The sequence below is a fragment of the Nematostella vectensis genome, chromosome 2 (assembly GCF_932526225.1).
Source record: "Nematostella vectensis chromosome 2, jaNemVect1.1, whole genome shotgun sequence".
In the NCBI taxonomy this organism is placed as follows: Eukaryota; Metazoa; Cnidaria; class Anthozoa; order Actiniaria; family Edwardsiidae; genus Nematostella; species Nematostella vectensis.
In genome coordinates this window covers 1,539,353-1,550,902 of record NC_064035.1, presented here as the reverse complement: position 1 = coordinate 1,550,902, position 11,550 = coordinate 1,539,353, and the positions used below count along the sequence as shown (strand labels likewise).

Below are 11,550 nucleotides of genomic sequence, written 5' to 3'. Positions count from 1 at the left end.
AAAATTAATATTTATTTGACAACCAAACATGTATTTCACCACGAAATACTTGTCCACACGACCGAATATTTACCGACACATTTTAGGCAGCCGGTTTGGCCGAGAAGATGGAATGACAAAAGCACACTGAGTAATACACTCGGACAACCCTTCTACTACCGATGCAAAATATTAAGAGGATGTGGCTTTTGTTGAAAGCAATATTATGTGAGTTTTGAATTTCCTCATGTAGTCGTGCGTACACCCCGGCATGATATCATGATATGATAGGTCTTTCATTCACCGAAAACAAACATGCCAAAAAATAACTTTAAAACATTTCGCTTCCTATGAAAAGCAGGATGTCCTATCTGTAAAGACTTTCTTTTATGGCTTGTTATGTAAAAATGATTTATCCACGCCGGGTTCTTCAAAATGTTTCATATGTTTTTAAAACTGAAAGCCAATCCTTACACATTCCTTTAGTTGTCCATTACTGTAATTTCTTGGGGTTCATTTCGGGGACTCTTGGGGATCGTTTCGGGTCCCGGGATCAGTTGGGGATCGTTTCGGGTCCTGTACAGCTGTGCTTCCTTTAGCGGTAACTAGGCCAGCGATGACGAAATGAGGGGAGGCTAGATTAGCATAGATACTTCGTGTAAGAAAAAGGCCTGAGTAAGGTCGCAGCAAGTACACTAAAAAAAATACACACACAATGGTGCATGGACTTCCTGGGCATTGCACAATAATGCACGTGTTAGGAAAGACGACGAAAAAAAACAGTTGCATTTTACAACTGGGCTACCACAGGTATACCAGTAATAAGCAAAATATAATATGTCAAAGGTACATGATTGATTTCTTATATCTCATAAATAGTTGCTCGATACTACATGCTTTACACAAACAAGAAAAGATCCCCTTTCCCGGTGACCGTGGTCATAGATAGCTTTGGAGTTTCCAAAAGACAAGAGGAAATAGAAAAGGAAGATGTGTAAAAATAATATTATGTCCTCACTTCGTCTTCTCGTGTCTCATTCCAGACTACCTACAGAGGTCTCTTCTGAGTTGCTTTCGTTGGCTACTGTTATATGGACGCAATTAGCAAATGCTGACGAGTAGGCTTTATCTTTGTTGTTCTGTTTCCTTTGAACATTCCCCTCCATTCTACGTTTCCTTGCGGCTTCTCGGCTGAGGAGTTTCAATGTTATAACATCACTAATGGATTTTTGTCCTCCTTCAAATTCGACATCATCGCTACTGCAGGATCCCTGTCGGTTGCTAATAGCATCTCCCTTTTTAGTGGCGTTGTTTGCGGAAATATTGTAGCTGTATCGTGAATAAGCAGGCATTGTTTTTTTCGTAGTTTTCCCTAACTGAGTAAAGGCCCCGGAAGATTTTGAGCCCAATTGCCCAGTCCTTGTCTGCCTTTTACTGCTCTCACTATCGCCGTTCAACAACATCCGATCTTTCTCGGCTTTCCTCTTCAAGGCCTGTTCGAATGCTTCCGAATGCGCCGATTTGGCGATGATTGAAGTCTCCCTTAACCGCTCAGCGAGTTCAGACATAAACTGAACTCGAGATGTGCTATCAGGATCTTCATTTCCTGCAGAGCGAGTTTGTCTTACAGGTGGAAGGAAATTCGCGCGCAATATTTTCTTGGTAAGGTCAGAAAAGCCTTGTGCCTGGTCAAGAGAAAGATTCTGCAAAGCATAGTCGATCTGGTTGCTCTCAATTCTGCGCATCTGTTTGACTCTTTCTGTCTCCATGGTGTCCAGTTGCTGACGAAGTCGACGAAGTTCGTAGTCGTTTCTTTTTGTTGTCTGATCAGCGATCTCCCCGCTCAACGGCTTGAATCGCGATCCACTCATGCTGGTGATACCTGTGTTGTTTTCAGTGCTCAGTATCTCTAGTTGGTAGGGTACTGTTATATAGACTTGTGGAAAGTTTGCATGCCTTTGCTTATCAAAGGACGGGTCACGAAACAAGTCATGCGAACCACCCAACACAAGGTGAGATCGCTGGATGTGGGCCTCCAGATGCGTTTACCAAATGCCGCAACAGACACGCCGATTCTAAAGAGAAACTTAACAATTACCGAGTTGCTTTAAAATTTTGAAGGGCCTTTTAAAACATAGTTTTCTATTTATAATTGTTTATGTGTTTTTCGTGAATATAACACCCTCAGTTTTTAATCCCCTCCTTTGCCCTAAGGCTATTACGTGACTAGCGAGTTCTGTAAGGTTCAACAGTTGCAAAGAGCATCAAATTATGGGCTTGCCCCTAGCACAAAAGGCTACAGAGAGTGCTTACTCTAGGGTCTAGGGACCTTGAGTTGTTGACCTTTATATTTAGAGAACCATAAGTTTATAAGTATGTCATTTTGGCTAGCTGTGTTTATTTATTTTTATTTATTTATTAACGGGTTTCAAAGTCATCACAAAAGACGTAACCAGTGGACCCCCCTCAAGGGTGGGCTGTTGTTTGTGCAGTTAACTGTAAATATGTTTATTTATTCTTTTGTTTGTTTGTAAATAAGAAATATGAATTACCCGAAAAGGGCAGACCCAAATCCATCACAGAAGACTTAACCAGTGGAAACCCTCCCCTCCCCTCCAATCCTCCATTCATTACCCCACTGCCCCAAATGAATCGCAAAGGATGTAACCAATGGATAAATGCTCGCTTATATCTTTATTTTAGACTTTTCAAGTGGTCAATCTAGTTGAGTGGGCATGTGACCTTCTTGATCTGGGCCAAGGTGACTCCCTGCACTAAAGGCGGAATTTCTTCATCACTCAGTTCGTAAGATCTAAATTGGCAGATCTCGATCATTTGCTTTCTTGAGAGGTCATTGTTGCACTCTTTTAGAATCTCTTCGACATTACTCGCAGAAATTTTAAACTCTTCGACCAATGAACTGACACCTTTGCCCTTCTTCGCACAAATCAGAAGCTGTAAAGTTTTGTCATTCATTTTACAGTCTGGGTTGTATTTCTTGGTCTGGGCTGACTTTCCTATCATGCCTTTAAGTTCGTCTTTGCTGGTGTAGGGCTGGCCGTGTTTATTTTTACATTCTGCTGAATTCCCGTTAAACATGTTTGATGCCTCCGTGAAGAGCTCGCTGAATGTCTTGGACCCCGCCATGCAGCCGTCTTCAACCTGAAAGACGGACAATTTGACAAAAAAAGCATTTGTTGTTTTCAATTGAATTTCAGGTCTGCGATATGAAAGATGGTAAAATAAGGAAAGATAATAATGTATTGGATAATTCGAGAAGAAAATATTTAATTATGGACGATATATACGACAATACTGCGATATTTTATGCTTATCCCCCTCCCTTTCCATCCATGAAAATCTGTGGAGTGGCTGGTTGGGCGAAGAGGGAGTGGGTGGTCAGAGGGGGGGAGTGGGTGGCCAGAGGGAGGGAGTGGGTGGTCAGAGGGATGGAGTGGGTGTTCAGAGGGAGGGAGTGGGTGGTCAGAGGGAGGGAGTGGGTGGTCAGAGGGAGGGAGTGGGTGGTCAGAGAGAGGGAGTGGGTGGTCAGAGGGAGTGGGTGGGTGGTCAGAGGGATGGAGTGGGTGGTCAGAGGGAGGGAGTGGGTGGTCAGAAGGAGGAAGTGGTTGGTCAGAGGGAGGGAGTGGGTGGTCAGAGGGAGGGAGTGGGTGGTCAGAGGGAGGGAGTGGGTGGTCGGAGGGAGGGAGTGGGTGTTCAGAGGGAGGGAGTGGGTGGGAGGTCAGAGGGAGGGAGTGGGTGGTCAGAGGGAGGGAGGAAGAGGGTGGCCAGACGAGGGAGTGGGTGGTCATAGGGAGGGAGTGGGTGGTCAGAGAGAGGAAGTGGGTGGTCAGAGGGAGGGAGTTGAGGAGGGTCTGATGTTTATCTAGAGCACAACATAATTTGCCACAAGAGTTCCAATCCAGTACTAACATGTTTGATGATCTTGACTTTGTCTAGTTTACATGTGAGTGTATACTCCAGTTTCTGCAAGCAGTTCGAGTTCATGTCGTCCAGCTGTGATGAGATGACACTGTGATCATTTGAAGTCTTGAGGATGTTCTTGACACTGTCGATTTTGTCGACGCATTCCTGCACGCTCCAGTTGCGTTTGACGGTTTTGTCGAGATACTCGAAGACGGACTTGACGCCGTCAAGAGCGTCCTGGAGCTCGGTTTTCCTGACTTGTGGCATAAGGTTATCCCTGTCCTGAAGAAACAAAACAACACACACATCTAAGAGAGAGTGGTTATCCCTGTCCTGAAGAAACAAAACAACACACACATCTAAGAGAGAGTGGTTATCTCTGTCCTGAAGAAACAAAATAACACACACACACATCTAAGAGAGAGTGGTTATCCCTGTCCTGAAGAAATAAAATAACACACACACATCTAAGAGAGAGTGGTTATCCCTGTCCTGAAGAAATAAAATAACACACACACATCTAAGAGAGTGGTTATCCCTGTCCTGAAGAAACAAAGCAACACATACATCTAAGAGAGAGTGGTTATCCCTGTCCTGAAGAAACAAAACAACACACACATCTAAGAGAGAGTGGTTATCCCTGTCTTAAAGAAACAAAACAACACACACATCTAAGAGAGAGTGGTTATCCCTGTCCTAAAGAAACAAAACAACACACACATCTAAGAGAGAGTGGTTATCCCTGTCCTGAAGAAACAAAACAACACACACATAAGAGTTATTCCTGTCCTAAAGAAACAAAACAACACACACATCTAATGGAGAGTGGTTATCCTTGTCTTGAAGAAACAAAACAACACACACATCTAAGAGATTTAATTAAAAAAAAAACTAACCATTCAAAGTGCGAAATGATTGAAGCTAAAGGACGGTTAAATATAAAACTTGGAGCTTTGTATACATAATATTGCAGCTAAACCTGTAGCTGAAGAATAGAACTTACGTATTTCTTGAGCTCGATTTCAAACTGTGCGAATTTCTGCTCATCTAAAGTCAAGTCACTCTCTGCTTTTTCCACCTTTGCCATGGCGTCTCTGGCTTGGCTCTGCTTTCTCCCACACTCCACAAAAGTACTGATCAGGCTGTACAAGTCCAGACCTATAATAAGAGAAATAATCACCCAACACAAAATTACTGGTCATACAAGAACAGACCTAACAAATTATCAACCAACATAAAAGCGCTGGTCATACAAGAACAGACCTAACAAATTATCATCCCTACCGATCACTCATTCTTTCGGTGATAGCATATTTAAATACCAAGAGACGTTGCCTAAATACCAAGAGGCGTGGCCTAAATTCCAAGAGGCGTGGCCTAAATTCCAAGGGGTATGACCCAAATTCTCCGTCTACAAAGCCAACAATAATAACTTATCAAATTTACGACGGCGCACTTATAGTAGCGTACAATTCACTCGCTAAATGAGGCAGTATTCTCACCCTCCCCTCCCCCCAACAAATCGATATTGTTTGCGACTAGGGTAGTATGTACAACAAGTCCACTGCTCAAGGTTGATGTGTAACAACTCACCAATGCTGACAATAGACATGACGGCCCCCGCGCCCTTCATCAATTTCATAAACTTCATTGCCTTCGTTCCGGTTGCCGCAAAGCGAGCTTTCGCTGTGGTTTTCAAAAACGTTTTCGCTGCATCGTCGGAAAATCCCAGCATTTTCTGAGCCTTACTTCCGCCATTGAAGATGCTTGACGCCTTGGGAACCTTAAGCGACTTGTAGATCTATAAAACCAGCATGTAACACCGTTCACGTTTTGGTCTGGTTAAATCATATTGAAATAAACGGGGTTTTCAAATGTACAGTCTTCTATAATATATTTTGATGATGATGCTAGAAGGGTGTTGTTTTGCTGGTAAAGGATGTCAGTACTGGAAAGGTGATATATTGCTCCTTTCTCTGTTGTGTTGGTTGTTTAGATGATGATGATGATAATGACGATGATAAGGATGATGACTGCTGACTGATAACGACTGCTTGGTTATTGTGATTATGTTGATGATTAATTAGTATGATGATGATTATGTTAATGCTGATGCTATAGTTAAGGGCTCTAACGAGCAATGGTGATGGTTCTTTTCTCGTTACAGTCATACAAATAAGCCCCTGCAGCCATACATAATAATACATAATGATAATAATAATACATAATGATAATAATAATACATAATAATACAAATAAGTCCCTACCTTAGTGATTTTCGCATGTTTCAATGCAGAAGTCGTGATTTTCTCCACAACAGGGACCCCGACGCCCAGTCCCCATGACATAGACTGCTTTAGAGCTTGCTGTAGCGGGGCTAATTTCTGATCAATCACCCCCAGCTCCATTCCGTCAAGATCATTCTCATTCTATGACGTAATATAAACACTCAATAGGTGACTATCGCGTGACCATGCTATGACGTAATATAAACACCCAGCACATGACTATCACGTGACCATGCTATGACGTAATATAAACACTCAACAGGTGACTATCACGTGACCATGCTATGACGTAATATAAACACCCAGCAGGTGACTATCACTTGACCATGCTATGACGTAATATAAACACTCAATAGGTGACTATCGCGTGACCATGCTATGACGTAATATAAACACCCAGCAGGTGACTATCACTTGACCATGCTATGACGTAATATAAACACTCAATAGGTGACTATCGCGTGACCATGCTATGACGTAATATAAACACCCAGCAGGTGACTATCACTTGACCATGCTATGACGTAATATAAACACTCAATAGGTGACTATCACGTGACCATGCTATGACGTAATATAAACACCCAGCAGGTGACTATCACGTGACCATGCTATGAGGTAATATACAACACAGTATACAGTAATATACAGCATCTATACGAGAAAATTTTTTTGATTTTTTAACACTGACAGGCAGGCAATTCATCGATTGCATAATTTAGTCGGTAGGATCGCTTATTTCAAAATTCATACTCCAGCATTATAAAATTATCAAGCAGTTAAAAGTTAAACAGAACTCTTACAAACGTTAGTACGCTTCTTAATATTCTTAATATCCTCGGTGTGGCGGTTATTGCTACATTTTTATTGGGGCTTATTTGAAGGGAATGATTTTTTTTCACATTTTGCACCCTAAGGGGATGGGGCTGCAAACTTAGTGTTGATTTTCTAATAGCCAACATATAGAGTTATATTATGATACAGCCATCCGTACCTTGATCTTATCAATCTTTTTTTTGAGCGCCTCTCGAAGTTTAGGGTTAGTAGCGTCAAGGATTTCATTTTGTAGAGTAATAATTCGGTCAATATGTTTCCCTGTAGCCTGCAGTGAGTTGCCCACTTTTTCCATTTCTTCCTTGGTCTTCAAACCTTAGTAAAGCGTCTCAAACATTTAATCATAGCAGGAAATCAATAAAAATAGGGACAAGGGGAATCGGGGAAGGGAGGTGGGGAAGGCTCGTCCAGCATCTGGTTTAGGCCACAGTTCTCTAACTTTCTTCTTTTTTTTTAAACTGAACCTTTCTACCCATGAATTGCTTACCATATCACCTCCTTCCATCTGCCCATAACCATTCCCTTGCACCCACAAAAAACACTTTGTCCGATTTGTATGACTGCCTTTTCCCTGCTACACCTACCCGCCTTGATCTTCGTGTCCAGCGCTTTCGAACGAGCAGTAACAGCCTTTTTCCTATTGTCAAAGTCTTTTTCAAAATTACAGAGGCTCTTGAATCCGAGGCCGCAGCAACCGGCGATATCGTAAATCGTCTCGACAGTCGTAGCAACCACCGTCACAATCAAACTGACGATGAACAGTGTCAAGAAGAAAAACCCTACCACGAAAAAAACAGACATTTATTGAAAAGAACAACACCCAAACAGTCAAGCTTTGGCACTCAATTAGCCCAAAATTCTGATATTAAATATGTTTAATTCTAGCTTAGTGGCTCGATAAAGGCCGAGATTAGAGAAGAGGGGAAAGGAGAAATTACAGAAAGTGAAAAAAATATGTCTTAGTGCTTACGTTTATGCGCTTTCGTATGCCTTGAGATCCCTGAGGTTGAATCTGAAATAAACGTAATAGATACATAGCAATAGAACTTTGCAATATTGTTGGGCTACAAGAGCGACGGGATGCAGTTTTGAAGATTCTATAAGGCTAAGAGCAGTCGGGGTGGGGGGGGGGGGGGGGGGGGGGAGCAATCCCTGTCGTGCTACATGGAAAACCTAACTGCCTTTACTGGACCTTACTGGGACGCAATCCCTGTCGTGCTACAATGGAGGGTTGTGACGCAATACACGTGGGGTTGGCAAAGGGGGTGAAGGACGCAATACACGTGGGGTTGGCAAAGGGGGTGAAGGACGCAATACACGTGGGGTTAGCAAAGGGGGCGAGAGACGCAATACACGTGGGGTTAGCAAAGGGGGCGAGGGACGCAATGCACGTGGGGTTAGCAAAGGGGGTGAGGGACGCAATGCATGTGGGGCTAACAAAGGGGGTGAGGGACGCAATAAACGTGGGGTTAGCAAAGGGGTGAGGGACGCAATACATGTGAGGTTAGCAAAGGGGGTGAGGAACGCAATACATGTGGGGCTAACAAAGGGGGTGTGTGACGCAATTCCTGTGGTTCAACATAGGTTTGGACGCAATCCCTGCGGCGCTACAAGGAGGGGTAGGTCGCAATTCCCATAGGGTTAACATGCAGGGTTGGTTATCGGTCAGGGAAAAATTAAGCATTTTCTATCTTTGCTAGACCGGTTCTGGTACTATTGACACAAGCCTATCAACAACAATAATGCAATGAATACTCACTGCGGTAAGAGGGCATGGCTCCATCGTCAAACCGATCACCGCCTAAGTCTTCTGGAATATTAGACAGATATCAAAGATTATCTCGACTAAAGCTTACTTCTAAATTTTAAATACACAAATTTAATACAAACAGTAAATAATATTGTCTGGCAACCCTTTGTCCTGGCACCATCTGAAATCACGTGTCATGGTACACGTGTTCTTACCTGTCTCTTGTGATATCGCCTGAGGGCGTGTCGTCCTCACGTGATCACTGCACACGTGAGCTTACCTTTGTCCTGATATCGCCTGAGGGCACGTGTCATAGTCACGTGGTCATGGTGCAGATGCGAGGCTGTGATGACTTGTTGGTTGAGAACCAGACCACAGAAGAGCAAGGCCCAGCGCCAGGTACTCGGGAAACCCATCCTGCAGAACAAATAAACCAGTTCTGATCAAGTTCTGATCAAAACAAACCCCATCCTCATAAAATAAAAGAGACATTTAATAGTTTCTTAGTGTGTAGATTTCTATTATGGGATTCGTTATATAGGCAACCTGGAAAGAAGAATATTTTCTTCATAATAAAACCTGAACATATATTTCGAGTACCCCCCAATATATATATTTTTTAATTATAAGCAAATGACCAGTAGGGGCGTGGCTGTGCCCCCCATTGTTTTCTTAATGTTTCTGTACCGTGCCCCCCAATAATTCAAGGCTTGCTAAGGCTATATCAATAAAAGACTTGGCCAATATTTCTGAGGAAAGCGTTCTAATATCAATTGTTCATTTTGACTAATCCAAAAAATCCCTTATACTAGGACCCCGAACAGTTGGCTGGGCGATCTAAGAAAGTCACCTAAATATTTTCATGTGAAGAAATATTATATTTGTGTGTTCAACGTGTCTATTAGTCTAGTTTCACTTCAGTACCGGGCTGTCAGACCGTACGGGTATTTCGGGAAATTCCTGTCGTGCAATTATTTCTAAATCATTTCTAATGCAAATTTCAGACACTTCAAGTGGTTCTAAAACAGTTGCTTGCACTTCGTTGTGGTATTTATTACATCCTTGTGAAAAAAACACGTTTGAAAATCCCTTTCCGAGTAGTCTAACGGCAAAATCAATGCGTTACCCGCTACTGTCCTCTTAGTTCTTCCATCTCACAGGTCATTCATTTAATTAAAGATAAACTCCACCCGTAGCCTACCTAGATTTGTCTTGTCATCCATTAAAGATAAGCTCCTGGTATTATATTACTAGACTCTCCCCCTACAAAATGGAATTTCATGCAAGGAAAAGGCTCTCGATACAAAATTATCTATCAAAATTGAAACACTTATTCTATGTAATTTGTTGCAGGTACAAATTGATACATGATCAGTTGACCTTAGTCACCCATCCCACTATCATTGTCTTAGATCTTTAGGGGAGCTTTACATTCCATGAGCCATTATATTGTCTTCTCAACGGTATTGTAAGGACGTGGTGGCCTCCTTTTACAGAAAGGAACTGTGGGACGGACAAAGGAGGGGTTGTGTCCCCTTTCACTTGAATGGCGTGATTGTCCTTACAAAACAACTAAATATAAAAATCACTGAAAACAAAAAAATGTCAAAGGCATGGCAATTTATAGTTGGAATTATAGGGGATTTTCCTGACCACTTCCATTTTCGTCTCAACTCGATTGGATTTTCTTAGTCCAAATTTCTAGAACGATCTATTATCCATTAGTATCATAATCGGAATGGGTGATTTTTCCAGAGGCCTTCTCTTGATTAAGAAAATAAAAGACAATTTATGCCCACGGACAACGAAGCAAAACAAGCGTTTTTTTTTTTTTCATTCCGAAAGACTCCTTGTTGGAAGCAATGTTTTGATTGCGAAAACAAACAAAAACTAAAAGGCGGAGAATTTTACACCCTCTCTTTTTGTCAGCAAACAATATTTTCATAGCAGATGTCATTATCTTACCTTGTCAGAACAGGCCGGTACTCTAACCGTTATGGGAACCTGCACTTTGCTACAGTTATTTTTCTCAAAGCAATAATTTTAGTGATGATCAATTATTGAATGTTGTTCACGTGACCTGTGATTTAATATCAAGATTTCAACCCTGAAACCCTCGACACCGACCAAACATTCTTGGCCAATAATAAAGAAGCGAAATTATTTTCGAGGTGGCTATATTGTCGTGGATATTGTCGCTATTGGAAGTTTTTTATTAAAAAAAAGTAGGTACAGGTTTCATTTTAACGTTCCAGTGACTTTCTTAATTGGGATGATAACTACCAGTATTCGGGGCCCGTCCAGCCGGTCAGAAAACTGTTGTACTCCCTCCGCTCATCGGGCTCAATCAGAACATACCAAACGGCTTGAAGCAGCTTGTTTGGCATAACTTTTAAAAACAGGTTGAACTTCTATATGATATGTCTTTTTGCCTTTTGGGGGGTTTAAAAAAGAAAACATGCCCGTTTTAACGAAAGAAGGGCCGAATTGTCTCCATCGCCAATTTGAACTGTTTAAAGTGTTCGAATTTATTTATTTTTTTTTACTTATAATGCACTAAAACTATGTAAACACATGTAAACATTTTGTAAGGCACAGACACTTTATCCGCTAACAACTATCTTACAAAGGTTTGTCAGTGCAGACGGCAAATGGCAGTCCTACAAGCAGTCATGGGTCTTCATTTATTTCTGCCAAATGGAGAAAACATGGATAAATCGTAAAATCATCTATCAAAGGTCATTAAGAAAAAGAATGGTTGTGGCATGGCTGAAG

The 11,550-nt window shown here is 41.9% G+C and overlaps 2 protein-coding genes across 2 annotated transcripts; both read right to left on the bottom strand.

Annotated features, from left to right (window-relative positions):
* Positions 1-744: 744 nt before the first annotated feature.
* On the bottom strand, positions 745-2,552 carry LOC5518331. The gene has a single exon (XM_032362844.2). It carries the CDS (start codon positions 1,848-1,850, stop codon positions 1,014-1,016), a length of 837 nt encoding a protein of 278 aa, XP_032218735.2. The 5' UTR covers positions 1,851-2,552; the 3' UTR covers positions 745-1,013.
* Positions 2,553-2,654: 102 nt separating this feature from the next.
* Positions 2,655-10,893, bottom strand: LOC5518281. Its single transcript, XM_032362841.2, has 11 exons — positions 10,741-10,893; positions 9,056-9,192; positions 8,785-8,835; positions 7,996-8,037; positions 7,610-7,804; positions 7,186-7,340; positions 6,171-6,332; positions 5,497-5,704; positions 4,907-5,061; positions 3,910-4,185; positions 2,655-3,141 (listed from the first exon to the last, which is right to left on the bottom strand). Exons 2-11 carry the CDS (start codon positions 9,189-9,191, stop codon positions 2,701-2,703), a joined length of 1,821 nt encoding a protein of 606 aa, XP_032218732.1. The 5' UTR covers position 9,192; positions 10,741-10,893; the 3' UTR covers positions 2,655-2,700.
* Between the last annotated feature and the right edge of the window lie 657 nt (positions 10,894-11,550).